The sequence below is a fragment of the Lissotriton helveticus genome, chromosome 2_1 (assembly GCF_964261635.1).
Source record: "Lissotriton helveticus chromosome 2_1, aLisHel1.1, whole genome shotgun sequence".
Classification (NCBI taxonomy): domain Eukaryota; kingdom Metazoa; phylum Chordata; class Amphibia; order Caudata; family Salamandridae; genus Lissotriton; species Lissotriton helveticus.
Window position 1 is genome coordinate 718219837 of NC_136059.1, and position 26172 is coordinate 718246008.

The following is a 26172-nucleotide window of genomic DNA, read 5'->3' on the forward strand; positions in this document are numbered from 1 at the left end:
CCCACGAGGCTTGCGAATTTTCATCATTTCAACATCAGCAGTACCCAAACCGCATGTATTGCAGAAATGGACAGACAATACCAATACCTGCTCCAGGCGCATGATGGAAATACTGATTGAAAATGCATGGGAAGAACGCGATGAAATAATGCAACAGATCAATGACATTATGGCAGACCTTGATAAAGAACCAGAGCGAAATGAGATTGAACCTATGTTAAAGACCATGGATGAAAGACTAAAAAAATATGAAAAGGAAATTATGCAAAGAAAACAACGCAAATTCACACGAGATGAGAGGGATTACGCTGCAGGGCAGATTCTAACCTTTGCGAGGAAATACGACAAACCACGCAAGGATGTACTCAAAGAACAAGCACTGACCACCTTTGACAAACAAAAGAGTGGATCCCAAACAGAAGTGACGGATTTGAGCTCAGATACCGACTCTATTGCCAGCGGGTCATCCATGACGAATTCGCAACAGGTTTTTTCAAAGGAACTACTGATTCTTCAAAAAACGAGAGAGCACCCAAACAGGGGACGTCCAAAAACAAAAACCCAAGGAAACGAAGACTCAACCGCAAAAGGAACAGCAGGGGAAAAACTAACAGAGAAGCCTGGCGTGGGAACAAGGGGCCAGCTGAACAAAAGACAACTATGATGGACAACACCTCGAAATTAACGGTAATTAATTTAACTAACAAAATATTAACTGAGAATGAGATGAATGTGTTGCAACTAGGACTATCATTTTGTCCAGTCTAATTTTGACTATGCTGACCTGAGAGCGGATTTATATAAATTTTAAAGAAAATTAAAACTATGTAAAATACATGCGGGAAGGATACAACAAAATACACCAGAGAGGGAACGGAGCCGAATATAGGAGAACTGGCAATAGGAGACATTCCCACTCTTAGGAGATTAATATCACTAGAAACTGAACAGACTCAAGGAGATTGTCCTAACACATTGGACATCTTTGATACTACACATGGGACACAAATTGCACATTTGATAGACACAGATACAGGGGCCCCGGTTGGGACCAGTTTCAGGAGAAAATCCAAATTTGTGCCAATTACACCCAGAGACAATATTGATGTTTTTGGGGATCTGGTCAAAGGAGACTTTGACAAACTACTAAACAATCGAACAGTATGTAGGAATGTCAACAAAGAACAAAAGATTGCCATTAAGAATTTGCAACAGAACAGTGACATAATAATCAAACCCTCAGATAAGGGTGGGAATGTTGTGCTGATGCCAAGGGATATGTATATAGAGGAGGCGAAGAGACAACTTTTGGACGAAACATGTTACTGTCAAGTAGATAAACGGTACATAATTAATCTATGGGAGGAATACTACAAACAATTGGAGCACTGTCGAGATAAAGGTTTACTAACATGGGCCGAGGAAAGATATCTCCACAAGGAAAATCCCCAAACCCCGACCTTTTATCTGTTGTCGAAAGTGCACAAGAGTATGTCTAGACCACCAGGGAGACCTATAGTTTCGTCCATCGATAGCCTTTTTGAGTACACAAGCATCTATATAGACCATTTTCTCTTCCCATTTGTAAAGGAATTATCTTCCTATGTGAGAGACACCACTGACTTTATCCATAAAATTTCCAATGTCAAGTTGGACGAACAGTGCTGGTTGGTATGTCTGGATGTTGAGTCCCTTTATACAAGTATAAGACACAGGGATGGCATTAAGGCATGTCAATTTTTCTTAAAACAACGGAAATGGGAATATTTTGAACATAACTTGTATGGTATTAGAAATGATCCGGTTGTATGATTGTGTTTCCAGGGTCCTGCGCATGGGAGGGAATACTTTAGTGCTTATGACTATTAACGAGGATCCCCTGGAAGAGAGTGACTAGTTACTAGCCTGGCGGTGATGATATTTTTCAAACTCTCAAGAGGGTGGGTTGGGTGGGGGAAACGGGGATGTCTGATACACCACATACTCCCAACTACTCCATCCTAACTGGGTGCCAACTGTGAGAAAAGACTCCACTGGACTACGATCCACTTGCTTAGTTTGTTTTCCTTGTTTAGACAGTTGTTTTAGGGGGAATAAGTAGGAAGTGGTCAACTTTTTAAACACATATGAATCAAGCTCTCCATCATTCAAATCTTCAGTCACGTGCACTCTGCACAGACATACATTCTTGTCAAATGTGAACAAATAGCCCCATCCCCCCAATTGTATGCCGTATAACTCCCAATATCTCACTCTTAAAATTTAGATTCTGTGAGAAAATGCCTCTTCTGACATGGTTAGCCCCCACTTTCTGACTGGAAATTGATGTGGTTTCGAATGTAGTGCATAGGGTCCCTGCCAATCAGGTCCCCTGTGCCAGTGCTTCTTCCCTAAATCTATTCACAATTTGTATTTCTGCCCCCTATAACTCCGAAGTAAATGGTACCCTTTTTACCTAGGTCCTGGGAGATGAAGAGGGCCCTAGGACACCCTCACAAGGATTATGCAATAAATCTACACTGATGCCAGTGTGAGATTTATTACATGAACTCAGAGATCACCTCAGCGGTGTCCCCTGAAAACCTACCGACCCAGGTGTGGTCACTTACTGGCTTTAGGCAGCCTGCCACACACAGACATGTTTCTGGAGCCCTTGGTGGAGAGACTCTGCTTTCTGGGACCGGAAACAATGCACATCCTGGGCGGAGGTGTCCCCTCTCCTCCTCCAAGATGGGCCCAGTACTCAAAGTAGAAGCTTCAAAGGCAGGCCATCTATGTAATGCGACCCCCAGCCTCTTTTGATAGCAGCAGATGGCAATGCCCTGTTTACACCCCCACTGTGGGCAAGAAAACTGGTGGGAAAACTTAGAGAAACTAGGAGGTGTGCCCACCTTTGCCAATTCCACCCCTCAAGTGGAGGATGCAAACTTAAGCACACATTTCAGTCCCCTTCACCTGAAGATGAGGGTGCTTCCAATTAGGACTAGGACTATGCCCCCTCCCACAGAAGGGTGGCGTAATAGAGAGTTTAGTCACCCCAGGTATGGTGCCCATTGGCCCTACCTGGTAACGCCTCCTAAATCTTGTATTTAGGAGACGCCCTCAGACCTTGAAACTAGTCACCTGACACTAAGAAGAAGGACTAAGAAGACACCGTGCAGAAAAGCCTGAAGACAATGACTGATTTCGCCCCAGCCCTACCAGTCCAACTCCAATCTCCAAGCCACTGCGAGAAGACAACGACTGTCCTGTAGCCAGCGACATCCAGAAACCTGAGGAAGACTGCCTGGAGACCAGAACAAATGAGGACAGAGTTTCTATCCACAAAAAAATGAACACCAAGGACTCAGGTGTGTAGTAAGCTGCCTCTGTATATAAAATACCAAGATATGGTATAGTGTGCACAGAGCCCAGGGGATCCCCAGAGGCTTAACAGAGGTTAAAGTATATAATACCTTACTCTATTTTGTGGTAGTGTGTTTGAGCAGTCAGGCTTATAAGAGGGCTGTGTTAAGCATTTGTTGTACACACTCAGGCAATAAATTATTACACAAACTCAGAGACTGAATCCAAGACCAATTGTTTTGCATAAAAAAATATACTTTGTTAGCTTTATTTCTAGACCTAAGAGAACTCAGTTGTAGGCAAGTACAGTAATGTTTGTTTGCAAAAGCACTAAAAATACTTTATAGTATACTGAAAATACTTTGTGATGTCAAATCAGCAGTAACAGAACTTAGCAATTATAATAGATAGACATTTAGTGCAATAGGAAGAAATGCAATCCTATGGAAGGAATACAGTTATGCACATTTACAGGTAATTACTCTACTTACAAATCCAGTCTTCATAGGTTTAGACCAACACTGTGCAACAGTCGATCAAGGGAGGTACTGCACCACCAGTGGCACTGGGGCGGCCAGGTGCAGAGGTCAGTGGGCCCAATGTTAGTTAATTAAGACTGAGCCACCCATAAGAGGTTCTAGTTGCAGGTAGCAACGGGAGTGGCACAAGGCAGCACCAATCATACTCCACAAGCAGCAAAGGGGTGGCTAGGTGCAGGGTGCAAATTAGTGCCAGGCATACAATGCAAGTAAATTGGAATCTCGAATGCACAAAGAGGCTGCAGGCCCGGTGTAGGAGAGTAGGGTCTGCTTTCCTATGGTCACCCCACTTTTTGCTCTTTGCTTCACTGGTTTTCAACTTAGATGTGGCTGTGGGCCTGCTAATCAGACCCACGGCCCTGCTGTTCTCTCTCTAAATTCACACCATGTACTTTAGGTACATCACAATTGGGATTTGGGTCACTCTTGTGAGTCCCTGTACAGTGTACCATAGGTACCGAGGGCACAGGTGCACCCGAGGGCACAGGTGCACCCAAGGCCTACCAGGGGCTGCAGCATATCTTTTGCCACCCCTAGCTGGCCATCCAAACTGACAACTGGCTGATCACTCAGCTGGGGCAAGGTCGTGTAATCACCCCTTGCTTAGATATAGTATTCCTATATCTACCCTTATATCTAGACAGATATAAACCTATAAGTCACTCCTATGGCAGGCCTTAACAATCCTGAAGGCAGAGTGCTTGGTTTTATGTGAGATTGTGCTCTAGCATGAGCTGAGCCTGTCTGCAGCTTTTGGAACCATGTCCTTATAGCTGTTCTAGGATATAGCCATACCATATACTCTTAAGTGCATTATGAACCTCGCGGTTAAATGCTCACTTTGGTTTGGCTTTATCAAAACATGTCGTGTAAGGCGTCATATGCTTTGGAATACTACCCCCTCGCCAGTTCTGGCGAGGGGGTAGCATTCCACCCTTCTAGAGGGAGAAGACATGTTGTACCTACCAATCCCGGTTAAAGTTAACCAGAGCCTCAGCATCACAAAATGGATGCTGCTGCCACAGACACAAGTCTGACCTCCTGCTTCTGGGAGTCCTTCCAGCGAAGGAGGCTTGGACAATGGATTTCCTGTCTTGGGAGGTGCTAGCACCACCCCAGACAGGCCATAGTGTATTGGGACAGGGAGGGCTGAATGAAATGAGACACTTCCTGGGGCACACAAGGTGTCCCATGCATAGTCCAGTTCAAACCGGTGCTGGGGCACTCCAGCCCCAGCTCTGGCGCGAAACTGGACAAAGGGAAAGGGGTGTAACCACCCCCTTCCTGGGTCCCACCCATAGGAGGGACCTAGCAGGTAATCCAGCCCCTAAATTTAGTATATAGGTAGGAGCTGAGTCCCAAGACTTTAGATTTATCCTGACTGAAACGAAACTCTGGACCTTCGACATCCTACTCGACGTAGAAGACTGAAGAATCTCCCTTGTGGTCAAGGAGTGACCACCCTACACAAGCAGGCACCATCAAGCGATCAACGGTTTGCTTTGACAACGCTCCTGCCGGAGCCCGAGCACAGAGCCTGACAAGACCCGGACTTCCAGACTTTCTTCAGCCCGATCCACAGCCACAGCAAAGCTGTGACCCGTGGAGGCGATGCGAGACGTGGGACCGGCCATCTTGGAAAGCCAGCGAATTGCTTTCCGTGCAACTTCTGAGGCACCCACGAAGTTGTGCATTGGGGATTGAGAAGCCCCAGCCCCGAGCACGAACTGCACCGAAGATCAGCCATCCACGCTCCACGAGTTCTGCGTGGGGTCCTTCTGCATTTTCCTGCTCAGCGCGTCTGTCCGGTCACTTGCCCGTTGGCTAGTGGCCTCTGTGACAACGAAACCTTTAATTATTTACACCGCTGGTCTGGTTGCTCCAGACTGGCCCTTGCTCCCCTGAAAAGGAGCAGCCAATCAGACCTGTCTGGTTAAGAAGCCATCTTCCTTTTCTGCGTGGGTTGCCTTTGTCAAGTCTGACCCTGTGCCTCATGGGAACAGTCCAGCCCGAACTGCCAAGCCATGCCTTCCCTGGACCGGCATCAAGCTTCCTAGGACCGGTTTCTGGCATTCCAGCCGTCTTCAGCCAGGCTTGCTTGAATCCAGTGGCAAAGTGAGCAAGGGACTCAACGTCTGAGCATACCCTGCCAACTTATGGCAAACAAAGCGGTACAAAAGGAGGTGGTGATGGACGGAGCATCTGAACCAATCAAACACTCACACCCAGTCAACAGATCTGGGTTTAATCCATCACCGTTCTTTAGCCCACTCTGCCACCCCAGTTCAGACATGGCCATATACAAATCAGTCTGACCCTGTGCCTCATGGGAACAGTCAAGCCCGAACTGCCAAGCCATGCCTTCCCTGGACCGGAATCAAGCTTCCTAGGACCGGTTTCTGGACAGGACTGTTCCCATGAGGCACAGGGTCAGACTGATTTGCCTATGGTCTATATTGGGGACGGAGAGGCTGACAAACTCTCACAGCACACCTGTCCCAATGTCTTCACCTCCTTCGCCTAGCAGACACTGACCCCCCCTCACCAAAGCATTCCCTAGATAGAAGTGTTTTGGCAGAATAGGCCCTCACATACAAATCAATGTTAACATTGTGTTTCCAGGGGTTAGGGGGACGTAAGGGATTATTGTGGGTTTTCATGTCTCTACCAAGAGAATTGAGTGATGTACGCTCTCGACAATGCTTTGTTTATTGTTTTTGAAACTGATTTGAATTATAGCCTGTACAATTGTTCCCCCAATTGGCCAAACCTTTAGCACCCCTTTAAGTCCCTAGTAAACGGTAACTCGAGTTTCCAGGGCATGGGTATGAAAGAGGGTCCCTAGGGGCTGCAGGATGTAGTGTGCCATCCTAAGGGACCCCTCACCTAAATCATGCAGACTGCCACTGCAAGCTGAGTGTCTTGGAGCAGATACAAGTGAAAACACAACATGGTACACATCCCTGCTTGCTGTGACACTGGATTCAAGCTAGAGTGACTGATGAGGGGTGATGCCTCGAAACTGGTCCCAGGAGGCTTGTTTCTGGTGCAGGGAGGTCCTAGCATGGCAGTTCGGGCCGGACTGTTCCCATGAGGAGCTGGGTCAAGACTGATCTGCATATGGCTGGGACCAAACTGGGGAGGCATAGTGAGCTAAACAATGGTGGATTAAACGCAGATCTTTTGACTGGAGGTGAGTGGTCCAAAAGTTTCTGTACTCCGCCCATCAGCTTGTTGTGTTTGCTGCGACATATCCCTGTGAGATATGATTGCAGACACTTCATGTAGTACAGGTAAGCCACCACTACAGTAGGCCTAACAGACCCAAAGCAGGGTGCATATGTGCTACTTGTGTGGGCATATCTGCATGAACAAAAATGTCTCTATGATGTCTAAGTCAATTCTTGGATATCACAAGTGAACAGGGAAGACATTTTAAGTACATGTGGTGGACACTGGTAAAAACATGTCCCCTAACTTCATGATGGCTTCACTGAAATATATGGGGCTGCAGGATGTAGTGTGCCATCCTAAGGGACCCCTCACCTAAATCATGCGGACTGCCACTGCAAGCTGAGTGTCTTGGAGCAGATACAAGTGAAAACACAACATGGTACACATCCCTGCTTGCTGTGACACTGGATTCAAGCTAGAGTGACTGATGAGGGGTGATGCCTCGAAACTGGTCCCAGGAGGCTTGTTTCCGGTGCAGGGAGGTCCTAGCATGGCAGTTCGGGCCGGACTGTTCCCATGAGGAGCTGGGTCAAGACTGATCTGCATATGGCTGGGACCAAACTGGGGAGGCATAGTGAGCTAAAAAATGGTGGATTAAACGCAGATCTTTTGACTGGAGGTGAGTGGTCCAAAAGTTTCTGCACTCCGCCCATCAGCTTGTTGTGTTTGCTGCGACATATCCCTGTGAGATATGATTGCAGACACTTCATGTAGTACAGGTAAGCCACCACTACAGTAGGCCTAACAGACCCAAAGCAGGGTGCATATGTGCTACTTGTGTGGGCATATCTGCATGAGCAAAAATGTCTCTATGATGTCTAAGTCAATTCTTGGATATCCCAAGTGAACAGGGAAGACATTTTAAGTACATGTGGTGGACACTGGTAAAAACGAGTCCCCTAACTTCATGATGGCTTCACTGAAATATATGGTATTTGTTATCAAACACCTTGTATTAATAAACCCGCACTGATTCTAGTGGTGGATGTATTAATACATGCACCCAGAGGGTACCTTAGAAGTGTCCCCTGAAAACCTACCAGCCTCTAGTGTGCTGGCTGGCGTTGACCTGCCTGCCACCACAGACAGGTTTCTGACCCCCTGCAGGTGAGTGTCCATGCTCTGAAGGCAGAAACGCCTGCTCTGGCCCGAGGTCTTGTCACCTCCTCCACGCAAGATGGCTAAGTAATCAGCATAACAAGGCAGGAGGCTTCAAAGGCCTCTGCTGCCTTTGATATGTGACCACTGCTTCCCCAGACGGGGGAAATGCCAACTCCCTGCCCTGGGTCCATTTGGCACCAGGACAGGCAGGAAATTATTTGTACAGGGAGGCGTGGCCAGTCACACCCATAAGGTGAGCTATCTTATCTGCCCATCTTGGAGATGGCATAATTAGGAACTCTTGGATAGGGTTATGCCCACATCCCATGGGAAATTGGCTACCACCCTTCACACAGCTTAACGCCCCTAAATCTAGTGTTTAGAGGTGCCCCTGGCACCAGAGAGCAGTTTCTGTCGACCTAAGAAGGAGGTCAGAGGAGCCACGAAGAGCAAGAATTGAGGAGCAGCAACTGACTTGGAGCCAACCCTGCCGGGATGCTTGCTGATCCAGACTATTGCACCAAAGACGACTCGTCCTGCAGCTGCTCTACCTCCAAATGCATGTGAGGACAGCCAGCACTTCAAGGAGCAACTAGCATCTCAAGTGGAGTAGCGGAGCTACTTCCCTGAACCCTGAGGACTTCAGACCGCAAAAACTAGACAAAGGGAACTGATGTCAGTATGCAGACAGGGGCACTTTATCACTCCAGTGATGTAAAAGGGATGCAATATGCTGCGCCACAACATAGCTGGTGTCCCCGGCCATTGTGGGAGAGCCATTGAGGAATCTCTGGATCCGAACATGTGCCTGGGATATTCAGAAGTTGAGGAATCCACAGATACAATTATCCATCAGAAAGGTCTTGAGAAAGACAGGGTAGTATGTGAGATTGAAAAACTAAGTAAGCAGCAGAAGACGAGTTCATACAGAATTGATATCAAAAAAGACTATGTTCACATTGACACCTTTGTTTAGGCACACTTTCGAAAATTAAGCTAATTACAAGGTTTAACTCAACAAGTGGTTCAAATCTGAAACAATTTTTTTTTTGAGGGGGGAGATTCTGGTACTGTTTGAATGGAAATATATAACAAAATACCTCCTTTGCGTCCAATGCGAGATTCCATAACACGTTCAATTGTTTCAAACTCATCCTCATCAGGCTGTGGAACATCTGCTCCACAAACTACCAGCAAGTCATCAGAGTCAGTCTTCATCTCTTCATCTTCTTTGTAGCAAACATTAGAGGCTGTTTGGCGACGCGATATTCTCTTATCGTAATCATCATCATCTTCATCTGATGAATCCATTTGATTCTTTTTCTGACCAAATGCTTTCGAATGTTTAGATTTAATTCTAAAGGATAAAAAGTAGCACAGATTCAGAAAAAATCCACTTTAAACTAATAAGGGATAATTAGTGTCTTAAAGCAAGAGGACAGATTGAGCACAATGTTACAAAAACTATGCATGAAGACATTAAAGGATTAATATCCACAATCAGGCGGTCATACAAAGAAAATGAGGCAGCTTCTACCATGCATGTTCACGCCCTCCTACAAACATTCCCCAAAATTCACCACATTTTATAACAATTTGCCTATACTGAAAGTATTAAGACTATCTGAAATCTGCAACTAACGACCTAGCTATTCAGTTAGATTTTTTCATTTTTTCCCCCACATACTTTATTTGAAAATCATGACATGCTTTGTGAAATTAATAAATGCCACCATGGCCATTATGGGTATTATTCAACCCTTGAAAGAAAGCGGATTACAGACGGGTAGAAAAAGTATTTGGGAAAAGGATAGATGGTGATTGTCGAACTAGATAGCAATCAAAAAAATAAATTGAGATTTTGCAGGTGTAGATTTTAAACAGAAAATCCATGTTTGGGTGGGAATAAAAAGGAAAATGCTACTTCCAGAGTATGCATCTGTTCTTGGCATATAGAGCTATAGATCCATATGCTTTAGCATAGAGCGCCATCTGGTGTTGGGTCCAGATGTTTGCACTTTGCTTTTGTTCGAAGAAGTCTTTGCAGGCACGAGGTAGGGGACTCCTCCTTTCGGTGATAGTGCGCATCGGCACTGACTCCATCCCCAGATTGTTTTGCCGTAAGGGTAATGATGGAGTTAGTAAGAGTAGAAAGAGATGTCCATGTATAGTGTATCTAAGTAAGATGATGCTGCAACAGATAAAGGTATCAGGGGAGATGGGTGGGCGCATATGGATCTACAGCTCTATATGCCAAGAACAGATGCATACTGGTTAAGTAGCATTTTCCGATCAAGGCATATAAGCTGTAGATCATATTATTTAGCATAGACTATGCAGCAGTTACTCCCAAGCGGTGGCTAACTTGTATCTGTTGCAGTAGTCTGAAATAGTTTTCTTAAAACAGCTTGGCCCACACTACCTTGTTGTTTCGCTAACACATCTACACAATAGTGTTTTGTGAATGTGTGTGGTGTAGACCATGTTGCAGGTTGCAAATATCATCTAATGGTATGTTACCTAAGAATGCCATGGAAGCCTCTAGTTTGCGTGTAGTGTGTGCTCTAGGGGGAATTGTTAATGTGCGTTTAGCTTTAATGTAGCATATTTGTATGCACTCAACTATCCACCGTGCAATACTTGCTTTTGATATAGGATTGCCTTTATGCGGTGGTGAAAAAGCAACAAAAAGTTGTTTGGTTTTCCTAAAATATTTAGTTCTTTCAATGTAATAAAGTAATGCTCTCTTAACATCTAATGTGTGAGGAAAGAACACGGGTAACTCAACCGACTGGTTGAGATGAAAATTTGGGGTTAGTCCAAAGAACCAATTTATTTTGGTGAACTTTGTAAGAATGGTTCTTGTATGGTTAGTGCCTGGAGCTCACCAACTCTTCTAAGAGGTGTGATGGCTATGAGGAAGGCTACTTTCCAAGTGAGAAATTGTAGTTCACATTTGTGCAATGGTTCAAAGGGTCGGCCCATGAATATTGCAAGAACTATATTAAGATTTCACACCTGAGAAGGTGGAAGTCTAGGAGGAATGATTCTCTTGAATCCAACCATAAAGGCTTTGATAGCGGGTACACAAAACAAGGACAAGTGTTGTCTGTTTTGTAAGTAAACCGCTATTGCAGAAAGATGCAGTCGTATAGATGTATATGCTAAGCTAGCCCGCTGTAGGTGTAACAGATCGCAAATAATGTTCTGAATTGAAGCATCAAGCGGATTGATTTGATTAATATTACAATAAATAACAAATAGTTTCCATTTTGCTGCGTAGCATGCTCTTGTGTTGGGGCGTGTAGCCTCTTTAATGACGTTCATGTAGCCTGATGGGATTTCAGGTGCCAGATCGCAAGGTTGAGTTGACTGGGATCTGGATTCCTTATCTCTCCATGGTCCTGAGTGTGAAGGTTGGGGGAGGGGTCGTTTTTGATGAGGTACTACTGATAGTTCCAACAGGGTTGTGAACCAGGGTTGTCGAGCTCATGTGGGAGCAACTAGGATCATTGTGAGTGAATGTTGCTTGAGCTTCCGAACCACTTATGGAATTAGCGGGAGAGGAATAAAAGCATAAGCAAATATAACTGACCAGACACACACCGGACCAACTCTGTTTGCGCGGCTGTGAGCAAATTGTAACGTTTTACCACATAATATGGGAATGCCCCAATATACAACACTACTGGGAAAGGGTAATGGCAGAAATTTCAGAGGTTGGTGGAGCAGAAGTCCCCTGTGACCCAAAATGTTGCCTCCTTAATATTTGGCAACCCACTGATCTCAACCTAGCCTTAAAAAAATGGGCTACATTAGAGATGACTATTGCTAAGCGGAACATAGCCAGGAACTGGGGTTCCGGGACAACACCCACACGCTCACAATGGGAGCAAGACATGGACAATGCCATGGTAGCCGAAAGGGCCATTTACACACACAGGGGTTGCCCAAGGAAATGGACCAGAATATGGAATAACTGGAACGTATTCCGAGGAAATATTTGTGACCCTCCCTTGCAGATCCCATCACCTGAGGTCAGTCCGTAACCATATTTCGGAATTACAGTCTTGGGCAGAAGCTTGACTTACACAAAGTTTATATATGAATCAAGAGAAGAAAGGTATCACCCCTTCCCCCTTTTTAAAAATGTACTGTAATACTGGCTACAACTACGCAATCAATATTATGTACCTCTGCAACATGTTCAGCTTACTACGATGTATAAGATCCATGCTAAACTGTATATACTCATGCTACGACTAATTGTATATGGAACTGAGATGACACAACAAAGATTTTTGAGATATATATATATATATATATAACTGACCGAATGATCCACAGCACATTGCCTCTGGACAATGGGTGTGGATACCTGGACGCAAAGTTTGAGAATTTTGCCTTGAGGTGTGTGGCGTACAGATCCATCTCTGGGTAGCCCCACATTTGGAAAAATGGGAGAAGAACTTGAGGGTGTAGTTCCCATTCATGGATCTGTTGTCTTTGATGACTGAGCAGATCCGCAATTTGATTGTTTACTTCTGGGAGATGTTCTGCACGGAGATATATTTTTTGAGGTATGGCCCATCTCCATATGATTTGAGCTAGGTGTGAAAGCTGCAGAGAGTGTGTTCCCCCCCCCCCCTTTATTGTATGTAGTACATTGCTGTCAGGTTGTCTGTACAGAAGTATCTGAAAAGCTTGGAATGCTAGATAAATTGCTAGCAGCTCCAGATGGTTTATGGTGAGTTGTTTTTGCTGTATAGTCCACATGCCCTAAATGGTATGTTTTTGAAGATGAGCTCCCCAACCGGTGAGCGATGCGCCTGCTGTGAGCACTATCTGTAGAACCGGGTCGATGAATGGCCGCCCTTTAGAAAGGTTTGTGTATTCCACCACTGCAGAGAGCGATGTGCGGCCGTCCACCAACAAGTATTTGGGTTTGGTGTGGAGGAACACCCTGTCTCTATGGAGTTGGAAGAAGGCTTCTTCCAAAGTCAATGACTTACTAACACATTTGAGTGAGGTATAGCAACTAAAAATGTCACTTTCAAAGAGAGAAATTGAAGAGAGCAGGTGTGAAGGGGCTTAAAAGGAGGGGCCATGAGTCATGCAAGGACAATGTTAAGATTTCATGAGGATTCAGGTGGGAACCGTGGTGGAATTACTCTTTTGGGACCTTCCATTCAGGCCTTAACTACTTGTGTTTTGAATGAAGAAGTTCCCCCTTTTTGCATGGTTACACCCCACTTTTTGCCTGATGTTTGATGCTCTTTTACTAAGTGTGCTCTCTGGGCACATGTAAGTCCCTTGTAAAAGGTACCATGGGTATCAAGGGCACTGTGACCAGGGAAGGCCTCTAAAGACTGCAGCACATATTGTGCCACCCTCAGAGGCCCTGTACCTTTACACACTGCGTGTTTTGGTGCAGAGAAGAGAAGAGTCGACATGGCACACATAACTGTGTGCCACGCCTACAACACACTGCTAATGGGATAGGTAAGACACCACTCTAGTTGGGTGCACTATAACCCTGGTGAGGGTGCAGGAGCGATGTATGCCAGTGTGGGATTTCATGCCAAATGCCATCTTAAGATGCCCCCTGAAAAACGCCAGCTGCCACCCCCAGAAATGTTTCTGGACCCCTGGGTCGAGAGCCTCCCACTCTTGGGTCCTGGAACAAAGACCATCCTGGGCAGAGGTGTTAAGCCTCCTCCCCCAGGATGGGTAGGGTCCATGAAGGGGAAGCTCCAAAGGCTTGCCACCTTTGTGAGCTGACCCAGCCATTTGCTGCTCCCAGCAACTTGCCCCCACCGATTCCAACCCCCACTTTCGGAGGGAGAATTGCTGGGAAAACCAAGATAGGAGAAGAGGTGTGTCCACCTTTGCCAACTCTACCCCTCAGGTGGAGGAAGCAAGGCGAAGCACAACTCAGTCCCCGCCATCTTGAGCTTAGGGGAACCAAGCCAACCAGAGAGGTTTATGCCCCCATCCCACTGGAGGGTGGCATAATAGGGGATGTGACCACCCCAAGGAAGGGACCCATTGGTCCCAACCTGTTCCTACCTGAAACAACCTAAATGTAGTATTTTGGGGCAACCCCGAACCTTGCCTCCTCAGACAAGCAAGAAGAAGGAGGACCGAAGAGCTGTGCTGAAGAAAGAAGAAGAGGATACCAACTGCCTTGGCCCTAGCCCCACCGGCTCGTCCCGACCTCAAACTGCTCCAGCAGAATTACAGGTAAGTTACTTGTTACTTTTCTAACTCCGTGCTGGATACCTAGATTTAGCACTGGGACAGTTCCTGGAAACAGGTAAGAAATTACATTTTGGTTGTTCGTGCTATTTTTAAAGAATATTTTCAGATTTCCAAACTCCACACAGAATTTTTTTGGAGCAGTACATTGAAATGAATAGGCTTTTACAGTAAATTGCAGGTAAGGTACTTTTCACGTTACTTTTCTAACTCCGTGCTGGATACCTAGATCCAGCACTGGGACATTTCCTGCAAACAGGTGAGTAAACCCGTTTTGGTTATTTGTGAGATTTTTAAGGAATATTTTTAGATTTTAAAACTCCACATGTGGAATTTTTTTGGCAAAAAAGTGTCAATGTTATCCTATGGAGGGAAAATAGCTTAACGGTTATCAGGTAAGTAATCTACTGTGGGATGCACTGTTGTTGCACCCTCAGCAGCACTAGGGCAGCCGGGTGCAGAGTGTTGAGGCCCAATGTTATCCAATGAGGGATAGGGGGCCCCGGTTTGTGGCTGCTAGCAAGCAGGCCACGAGGTTGTGGGAGCAAAGCTCCTAGGGTTTAGCTCAGGGCAAGCTGGGAACCAAAGTAGCATCAAATGTGCACCCTCAGCGGCACTAGGACGGCCGGGTGCAGGGTGCTGTTTTGAGGTCAGGTGCCCTGTTGTTTCCAATGGAGAACCTCCGGGACAAACACTGCAGGCTCGGGGACGAGGATCTTCTGGGTCCGACCACCACTTCGAGGGGTAAGTGGGATGTCGTGGGTTGGTTAGGCACGGTTGGTTTGGGCACATAAGGCAGTGGGGCGTCGGGTGCAGGTGTGTCTTGGGACGTCGGATTTTCTTACCCGCTGTGGTCGCAGTAGGGGGGGGGATCCTCTGCATTGAGGCAGCAGGCGTAGTCTTGAGGCAGGTCAGGGGTTGCCGGATCTCGGGTCAGGATCACCGGGGAGACCTCCTAGTAGTGTTTTTCCACTCCAGCGCGGGCCATGTTCGGCAGTTGCAGAGTGGGCTGGATTCAGAGTCTCTGGCTGGCACCAGAGGCTGCAGTTTGAACAAGTCTGGTATTCACTGGAGATACAGTCTTTGAAGTGAAGGCAGGCAAGTCCACCAGGGTTTTTGAAGCTGCTGGCTGCAGGACACCCCGGGATTTCGTAGGAGCAGGTTCGAGGGGAGACAGGCCTGTAGGACTGGGGCCAAGTCAGCGGGTGTCGTCCTCTTGTTAGCTCTGCACGGCTCTTTGTCCTTCTTATCTTCTTTTCTTGTCGTTTCTGGATCTGTGGAAGGAAGGTTCAGGGTGCCCCATAAATACTAAATTCAGGGGTGTTACAGGTAGGTAAAGGGCAGGGACCAATGGATCCCTTCCCTGGGGTGGATACACTCCCTATTCTACCAGGTTCCAGTGGAAGGGGGGCAGGAGCCAGTCCCTGGTTGGCTGGTCCCCCCATCCTCAAGATGGCGGGGACTCGAGGTTGTGCATCACCTCGCCTACCCCATCTTAGGGTTGGATTTGGCAGAGGTGGGCACACCTCTCCTCCTCACTTGTTTTTCCCACGGGTTCTCCCGCCCAAAGTGAGGGGTAGAACCCGTGGGGACCAGTTGCTAAAAGCAGCTAATGGTCTGGAGAGGCTCACAAAGGCGGCATGCCTTTGAAGCTTCTCCTTCGTGAACCCTGCCCATCCTGGGGGAGGAGGCGTGGCACCTCGTCCCAGGATGTGCATTGTTTCAGGCCCCAAAGAGCAGCAGCACTCGACCCAGGGGTCCAGAAACATGTCTGGTGGTAGCAGCCTAAGCAGGCACTCAGTCAGTTAATCAGAGTTCTCTTCATGAGGTCATAAGACCCAGCATCTGCCCTAGAAAGGGTCAGGAGTCTGTCTCTGCAGTTACCAGAGAACCGTTCCCAAAGGAGTGCCCCCCACTGTGACTTCTTCACTTTTCCCATTTCACAGGCCCTCTCAAAGGCTCTGTACCATTTTGTGATATCATCACTCTTCATATTTAGGGACAATCCCTTTGGGTATATAAGGATCATAAGATTGCTCTTTATCCTTATTAAGTAAATTGCTGCAGCCATTGATGGGTGTGAGGTCCATCTCCACTCTCTCTCTTTCTAGAGATAGCAACCTGGTCTCTAGATCCAGTCTTTTTGTCAGCCTTGCTAAAAGGCTGTCCTCCTCATTGAGGCTGTCTTTAATGTCCTCAGTGGTACCTGATCCACCTGAGTGGGATCTAGGTACGGAGAGGTCTACTCTTGGAGTAAAGTGTACTTGGAGCCTTTTCTCCCTTGGAAGTGGAGGGGGTTAATCTACCAGGTCATCCCCTTCCCCTCCTTCCTCATCTGACTGGTCTTAACCATTTTCAGATGGGTGGTCCTTAGCATACCCAGCCATCACCTCCTGGAGCTTTTGTTTGGTGGGACCCATGGCGGTTTGAATTCTAGCACCCACTAATAAACTCGGTTACACTCCAACACTTTGGAATCTTAGAAACCTTTTTATTTTTTCACACTAGTAACCCCAGGTTAGGGTGGGCCTTAGCGCGCCCATACCGCCGGGGTTCTTACATAACACTAATCACTCACACATTGATCCTGACGAATGCCTGATTAATTACATCACATAGGCTGAAACATGTTGACCTGATCACCACACTTAAGGGTAATCCTGGACTTATAATTCTGGTCCTTTATCCTTCACTGTTTTTATTCTGTCCAATTGGCAAACCAATACAACATTTTTTGACCTGATTGTGACATTTTAACCTTTCACTTCACTTTCACAAACCAGCTCCGCAGCATCTCTGGCGTCGTAGCACACTGGGGTAGCATTCGGCCACTCCCGGTGGCGCCCAATGATGAAGCATGTCACCAACTAGTGGTGAGTGAGGGCCTTTTACAAAAACCTAACATGGTTTCATTTATAACTGTCATAGACTATGTACCAGTCCACTTGCTGACAAATTAACTTTTTTGCCCTGTAGTCACTACAATTGTGACGCTCCTTTGTTGTTTTTGTATGATTATTCCAAGGGAATAGGAGCGTCTCCTTTCCTTCCCTGACTCTCTTGTTGTTCCAAGTATAGATATGGTAAGCCATATTGTTCAACTATTGTGTGTATAGAGAATGGGGTACCACCTCCTGTACCGAGTCTTCAGCAATAACATCAGTATCTCTCCAAAACAGCTCAAGCATCCTCTATTAAGTTATTAATTTTTATCTTGTCTATCTTGTTGTTCTTACTAGGTTTGCTATTGGAGGAATTATTTCCCACATAGTCCCTCGAGGAGATGGTGAAGTAGATTTTAAACGAAAAATGTTGCTCTCTACCTTTCTGAAATGTGATTTCAGCAAATCATTGGTAGGAAGGTTTAGTTTCAGGATCTACTGACCCAAATAACCCATCTGAAGAAGCACAGGAGCCTGGGGAATCCAATGCCATGCTCATTCAGCACAGGCCTGGCGAGAGTTTACAAAAATAAATTCCATAATGGATTGAGAACTTAAAGGTTTGTCTTAAGGAAATTTACCAGTTTTACAATGATACACACCAGCCCTAAAAGACAACAATCCTGTTCAATTGAACTCCAAAGTGCAGGCTTCTATGTGTTATCTTGCAAAGAAAGAAAAATGCTACTTACCAGTATGCATCTGTTCTTGGCATGTAGAGCCGCAGAGTTGTACACTTAGCATAAGATCGCCACCTGGTGTTGGGCTCGGATGATTGCATGTTGTTGTCGTCTTGGAAGAAGTCTTTGTAGTCACGAGATAGGTGACTCCTCCCTTGGACGATAGGGCGTATGGGCATCGGCTCCATCCTTAGATTGTTTTTCGCCATGATGGGAAATGATGGAGTTAGTAGAAGTAAAGAAAAAAGATGTCCGTGCGTGTGCATCTAAGATAAAAACTGGAACAGATACAGGTCCTGGGGAAGCGGGAGGGAGTGTACAACTCTGCAGCTCTACATGCCAAGAACAGATGCATACTGGTAAGTAGCATTTTCCGTTCGAGGCATATGAGCTGCAGATTGTACAATTAGCATCGATTGTGCAGCAGTGTCTCCCCTAGCGGTGGTCAACTGTATCTGTTGCAGTGGTTTCAAAGAGAGTTTTAAGCACAGCTTGGCCTACTGCAGCCTGCTGCTTGGCTTGCACATCAACACAGTAGTGTTTAGTGAAGGTGTGTGTTGTAGACCATATTGCTGCTTTGCATATGTCCTCTAGGGGGATGTTTCCTAAGAAAGCCATAGAGGCTCCTAGTTTGCGTGTTGAGTGCGCTCTAGGAGGAACTGTTAATGTATGTTTTGCTTTTTGATAGCATATTTGTATACATTTTAAAATCCACCTTGCAATCCCACCTTTAGAGATGGGGTTGCCTTTATGAGGTGGAGAGAAAGACACAGTTGCTTTGTTTTCCTAAAAGACTTAGTCCTATCTATATAGTAGTGAAGAGCTCTTTTAACACCTAATGTGTGTAGAGCCCTTCCTGCCACAGAGTCTGGGTTTTGAAAAAACACAGGTAACTCTACAGATTGGTTTAAATGAAAAGGAGTTATTACTTTTGGAAGGAATTTTGGATTAGTTCTTAAAACCACTTTGTTACGATGTAGTTGTAAAAATGGTTCTTGTATTGTAAATGCTTGTATTTCACTTACTCTTCTAAGAGAGGTAAAGGCAATTAGGAAAGCTGTTTTCCACGTGAGGAATTGCAGTTCACATTTATGTAAAGGCTCAAAAGGGGGTCCCATGAGTCTTGCAAGAACAACGTTTAGGTTCCATACTGGAGAAGGTGACAACCAGGGAGGGATAATTCTTTTTAATCCTTCCATGAATGCTTTAATTGCAGGCACTCTGAAAAGAGACAGATGTCTATTTTGTAAATATGCTGCAAGGTGCAGGCTTTTGGATCAATATGCCAAGTTACACCTTGGTAAATGTAAAAGGTAACAAATGATATTCTGGATGGAAGCATCCAGGGGATCAATTTGGTTATTGTTGCAATAAATGGCAACTCTTTTCCATTTAGCAGCATAACAAGCTCTGGTAGTAGGTCTCCTGGCCTCTTTAATAATGTTCATACAGTCTGGTGGTAGGTTAAGATAACCAAACTCTAAGACTTCAGGAGTCAGATCGCCAAATTCAGTTGATTTGGGTCTGGATGTTGGGTGTCTCCATGGTTCTGCGTTAGCAGGGATGGAGTCAGTCGTAGCTTTTGGTGTGGAACTAGAGATAGTTCAGCAGTGTGGTGAACCACGGTTGACGTGCCCATGTGGGAGCTACTAGGATTAGTTTGAGAGACTGTTGTCTGAGCTTGCGTACTACTAATGGTATTAGTGGTACTGGCGGAAAAGCGTACGCAAATCTGTCTTACCAGTTCATCCATATCGCATTGCCCTTGGACAGCGGGTGTGGAAACCTGGCGGTGAAGGTTGGGCATTTTGCGTTTTCGTGTGTGGCGAACAGATCTATGTCTGGATGACCCCACTTGTGAAAGAATGGTTGAAGAACCTGCGGATGTAGTTCCCATTCGTGAATTTGTTGTGTCTGCCGACTCAACAGATCTGCTATCTGATTGTGAACTCCTGGAAGGTGCTCTGCCAACAGATATATGTTCTTTGGAATGGCCCATCCCCAAATGTTCTGTGCGAGCTGGGACAGTTGTAGAGAGTGTGTGTCCCCCTGTTTTTGTATAGAATACATGGCTGTCATGTTGTCCGTCCGGATCAAGACAGCTTTGTTCTGTATTAGTACTTGGAAAGTTTTAAGAGCTAAGAATTTGCTAACAGCTCTAGATGGCTGATATGGAACAATTTTTGTTGACTGTTCCATTGTCCTTGAGTTGTATGATGTAGGAGATGGGCTCCCCATCCTGTGAGGGATGCATCTGCTGTGAGCACGAGTTGTGGAACAGGTTCGAGGAACGGCCGCCCTTTTGTCAAGTTTTTGGTGTTCCACCGCTGCAGAGAGCGATGTGTGCGGCTGTCTACCAACACCAGGTCTGTTAGTTGACCTTGAGCCTGGTTCCACTGTTGTGCTAGACATTCCTGCAACGAACGCATCTGTAGTCTTGCATATGGTACTATGAAGATGCAAAATGCCATCATGCCTATTAGTCTCATGAACACTCTGGCTTGCAGAGATTGTTGCTGTTGAAAGGCTGTGACTAAGGCTTGAATGTTCTGTATCCTTGCTGGACTGGGATACACTAGAGCCGTAGACGTGTTTATTGTAGCCCCTAGATACTGATGTATGTGAGAGGGTTGCAGGTGCGACTTGGTGTAGTTGATTGTGAACCATAAGTCGTGTAATGTGTGAATTGTCTGATGTGTGTGTTGAACACACTGATTGAATAACAAGGCTTTTATGAACCAATCGTGTAGATATGGGAAGACATGTATTTGTTGTCTCCTGAGATGTGCTGCTACTACTGCTAGGCTCTTTGTGAATACTCGTGGTGCCGTTGTCACTCCGAATGGAAGGACTTTGAACTGATAATGTTGTCCTTCCAGTACAAACCTTAGATACTTCCTGTGAGCAGGATGCATGAGAATGTGGAAGTAGGCGTCCTTCAGGTCTAGTGTTGTGAGAAAATCGCCTTGTTGCAGCAGTGGGAGCACTTGTTGTAAAGTGATCATATGAAAATGATCTGATTGTATGTAATGATTGAGGGGCCTGAGGTCGAAAATTGGTCTTAGTGTCCCGTCCTTCTTGGGAATTAGAAAATACAGCGAGTAAACCCCTGTTCCTTGTTCTTGAAAAGGAACTATTTGTATTGCGTCCTTTTGTAGAAGTGACAGAACTTCTTGTTTGAGCAGAGTAAGGTGTTCGGTAGACATTGGACGTTGCCTGGGCGATATGTGTGGAGGGGTTGCTGTAAGTTCTAGGCAGTAGCCATACTGGATAATTTGTCTTACCCACCTGTCTGTTGTTATGGAGTTCCAGCCAGGCAGGAATTGCGTTAATCTGCCCCCCACAGGAGTGGAATGTTGTTGAGGGAGCAGAGGAAAGTCACTGTTTTGTAGTGGAAGAGGTTTGATTACTGTTGTTACCCCGACCTCTTCCTTTGTTGTTATTCCCTCTATATCCTCCTCTAAAATATCCCTTGTTAGAGGATGTTTGTGTGTTGGATTTGAAGGACGTTGTATTGTCTGCACCAGTTTGTTTGGAGCCCCTTCAATAGAAGGAGCAACGAAAGGAACCTCTAATTTGTGTGGACCATAAAGCTCAAATAGATTGTACCCTTCTTCATTTTTTCAAGTGCTGTGTCTACTTCTGGTCCAAATAATTGTTTTTGCTTAAATGGTTGATTTAAAATGGTAGTTTGTACTTCCTGTTTAAACCCTGAAATGCGTAGCCACGCATGTCTTCGAAGTACGACACTAGTATTTACAGCTCTAGATGCAGTATCTGCTACATCTAGTGCGCACTTGATTGAGGCATTAGAAATAAGCTTGTCTTCTTGTATAAGATCATTTGCCTGTGCCTTATATTGGTCAGGTAGATGTTCTAGCAGTTTCTCTAACTGATCATAATGAGCCCTATCATATCGGGAAAGGAGGGCTTGTGTATTAGCTATACGCCATATGTTGGTAGCTTGCGCAGCTATTCTTTTGCCTGAGGCATCTATGACCTTGGATTCTTTATCCGGTGGGAGTGCCTCGCCTGACGTTTGTGAGTTTGCTCTCTTCCTAGCATTTGACACAACTAGTGAATCTAATGGTAGTTGTCCTTTAATGTAGGTTGGATCTGCAGGTGCAGGCCTATATTTTTTCTCAATTGTAAGGTTCAAAATCCTAGTACGTACAGGGTCTTTAAAAATTTCTGGAGCATGTTTAATGACCCCTTTGATCATAGGAAGAATTTGAACAGATCTTTGCGATTGTTCAAATGTGTCTAATATAAAATCTTCCTCTGCCGCTTTAGAATGCATAGTGACCCCATGGTAAATGGCAGCTCTGTTCAATAGGTGCCCAAAGCCAATGTTATCCTCTGGGGGAGAAGGTTTTGATGGGTATGAATGTGGGTCAGGAATATCTGGTGTATCCTGTGGGTTTGGGTACTCCCAGTCTGTATTATCTATAGGGAATGGGAAAGGCTCATCTGTGTCTATTCCTCTTCCTAAACTATACTCATCATCATTTTGAGGTGAGTGTGAGGATAAAGGAGGAGAATGTGAAGGAGACATCTGTGGTGAATTATTAGGAGGAGCAGGAGATGAAGGAGAAGGAAGTATAGGTGAAGATGTGTGCATAGGGGATGTGGCAGAGTCCTTCTTCTTGGCAGGGACCACAGGTGTGGATGTTTCATCTGCCTTCCTTTTCTTGTGTGGTGTAGTGGACACATGACCTGTTTTTGGGTCAATGTAGATCTTCTTTTGCAGAGGATCTGGCTGGAAAAGTTCTTCTCCTTGTGGAACCTTTGTCGGCACTGTTTTTTTCGGTACCGGATGAGGTTGCTGCTTGTCTTTAGCCTTAGGAGTTGTTACAGTGTCCTTTGGCGTAGTTTTCGTCACCGAAGGTGTTGTTTTCGGTGTCATAGGCTGTTTCGAGGGCTTTGACACGTCGGAATCAGGCCTTGTCGATTTCGGCACCAAAGACGTTGTCTTCGGAGTGGAAGCTGGTCTCGTCGGCTTCGAGGCATCGGGCGCTGGCTTCGTACCCTTGTCTTTAGAAATCGACGGTTTCGGAGCCGAGACTTCTTTCGGTTTCAGTGCCGAGGGAGCTCGTGGGATCGGCACATGCGGCTTGCTCGGTACCGAGCTACCAGAAGGTTTAGTTACTTTCTTTGGAGCCGGGCTCGATGGCGGGGCTGTCGAAGTAGATTTTCGGCTGCGACTGGACCCCGGAGGCGGAGTGTTGACCTTTGCCTTTGGTCTGGGTGCTGTGTGTGGTGCAGGGGCAGTAGTACTCACACGCTGACCCGATGGTATGGAGTCATCTGAGTCGTCTGCATCGGATACGATTTGGAGATCATCGGAATCTTCTTCGGGGACGAGCGGAACCTCCTCGTCGAAGATATCCACCGGTTCCGGAGATGATCTCTGCATTTTGTGTCGACGGGCCCTCCGATCTCTGATCGTTTTCTTGGCTCGAAAGGACGCGCAGGCTGTACAGCTGGATTCGTCGTGTTCTGGCGATAAGCAGAGATTGCAGAGCTCGTGGTGGTCACTGCGTGGAAACTTTGCTCCACACCCGGGGCATCTCTTGAATGGCGTCCTTTCCATGAGGTGTAGGCCTCACGGCGTGGATAGGCCCAACGGCCCGCGTCAACGACCGGAATCGAGCTGATGGAGTCGAGACTATGTTAGTCGGTATCGAAATTAGTTTGGAGAGTTTTGGGAAGTTTTTTGCGCTTCGAAGTGCTGGAAAAGTGCGTTTCTAGCCGGAGCGGAAAACTTTCATCCGAACCCAGTGGCGGAAAAAAACAATCTAAGGATGGAGCCGATGCCCATGCGCACTATCGTCCAAAGAAAGAGTCACCTATCTCGTGACAACAAAGACTTCTTCCAAGACGACAACAACATGCAATCATCCGAGCCCAACACCAGGTGGCGATCTAATGCTAAGTGTACAATCTGCAGCTCATATGCCTCGAACATCAAGTTTCAGCAGAAGGTCTTCCTATTTTGAAAGAACTAAAACATTCTGATCTGATTTCCTACATGAAAGCGGTATTGACTATGGAAGCTGGTCTGGTGCATTAATAACCAATCGAGTATGAAGGTACTCATAAATATATATGCATACTCATGATCTCACTCCTGATTGACAGCCGTGGGCCCATAGGAACGACAGCGGCAATCCTCTTACTGGTACTGACGGGCCTTCCTGACGGTGTCAGGAATCAGCAACAATCGCTGCAGCACCTCCCCCCCGCCCCCCCCCCCCCAAAAGAAAAGTAAGGGGATGCACAAGAGAAGCCCATCTTTGCATCCTGCCTGACAAGTGGAAACATGAGGCACTTGATGCAGCAGTTGGTGTCACTGGATAAGGAGTGTTCATGCACTGAAGTCTCAAAAATTCTTTTAAAAGGTCAACATTCATTCAGACAAATGAACAATCATTCTTACCTATTCGGAGGTTTCCTGCTTTTAACCTTGTGGCTTGGATGGTAATCCGATTCACTTCCCTCACAGCTGCTTTTCTGTCCATTTGTTACCGATTCAGAATCTGAACTGGAGCTTGTATCTGACTCAGAGTTGGAACCAGACCTGGACATATTCCATTCCTCACTAAGAATGGACAGGGGAAAAATACAAATGCATTTTCTATTTACAAACTGAGAAAAATTTCCAACTGCAATATCGTATAACTGTAAACTAAAATATTCTTTGTAAGAACTCTGGCTTTGATCCTAATCAGGTGTTGACTCCTTCAGTGGCAACTCCTGTCAGACAAATTACCAAACCTCCTCGCATGAAGAAATGAGGCACTTGGGACAGGTTAATTTTACTGTTTATTCATAGACAAAATGTAATGTTTGCAGTAAGAAGCCAGGGTGGTTCAACCAACTTGTAAGTTCCTCCATTATTTAATTTTCTTTGTAAACAATCACAACCTAATTCAGTCATGAACATTTTACACGCCTACCAATCCATTAGGGATATGTAGTTTATTGACAAGTGCTTTTCGGTGATTTGTTGTCGATGTCTGCAGAGTTAAAGGACAAACAATTATCCACTGCTGTTTGTCCACCTGCAATTAATTTGGTTTTAAATGCACCCTATCAACCGCACAAGGTCTCTGCATTTTTGTTTACAAATCATACACATCAAGCCCTTTATTGGGCTGTACAAATTCAAATTAGCAACTTATCCAAATTTTCCACAATGGAAGTCCCTGGTTCGATTATTCATTAATTTTCAAATGCAACATACAACTCGCAAGTGGGATGCGCATTACTGCTTCAAGCACTATGCATACATACATATATACACACACACACACACAAGAAATAGTTCCTGAATTCTAGGTGGAGAACCGCACCTTTATATAGAGCACTGAACAACACCACAGATGCCCTAAATCGGCTCACCTCAAATGTCTGTTTTTCTAGCAGAGTTTTTAAGCAATGGATTAGCACCTTGTCATCTACGCCGAGCTAGAAACGTGACAAACCTATTTTTGCAGCAAAGTCTTTTAAGCATTGGAGTACCTAGTGCTACCCACGTCGAGCTGAAAAATGACATTGGTCCAGTGGAGGGCCTTATGCCGAAACACCTCGGCCACATGTATGGATTTTTTGTTGTTGCCGTTATTGATGTTTGGATGAATAAAATTGTTTTTATGTGGGTCATGTTCAAGTTTTTAAATTTGTTTGGAATGCAGCTTCATTCTTGAACTTTGAGCTGGATGAATTTGAACAGAAATTTGTTAAGTATATGCTATATTTTCATTGAAAAGAACAGAGTTGAAATGTGATAAACCACTGAGATTTGCACTAATGGTTTCCAAAAAGCAGAACCCATTATGCACTACCCACCATGCAGCTTGATGCATATTTGTTTTATTTATTCTTTTCACTGCCATTGCCAAAATGGTATTTTGAGCATGTGGGTAGTGTGAGGTATGGCAAGTGCTGCTTGCGTTGAAAACCATAACTGATAAACTTCAGTGTTTTTACGTTTGAAACAAAACCATAACCATTTTTCAGTAAATTTCAGGGTTTTTTTTGTATGCACTTGATTTCTAACCCTTGCTCTCC

General features: G+C 45.5%; 1 protein-coding gene across 1 annotated transcript in view; it reads right to left on the reverse strand.

Annotated features, from left to right (window-relative positions):
* CHD1 (chromodomain helicase DNA binding protein 1) overlaps window positions 1-26172 on the reverse strand; it is a 1592763-nt gene that overhangs the window by 1467858 nt on the left and 98733 nt on the right. Inside the window, exons 6-7 of the mRNA XM_078675438.1 lie at window positions 24539-24700; window positions 9320-9576 (exon numbers count right to left, since the gene is read on the reverse strand). Coding sequence (XP_078531564.1) covers window positions 9320-9576; window positions 24539-24700 — 419 coding nt within the window. The remainder of the gene's footprint in view (window positions 1-9319; window positions 9577-24538; window positions 24701-26172) is intronic.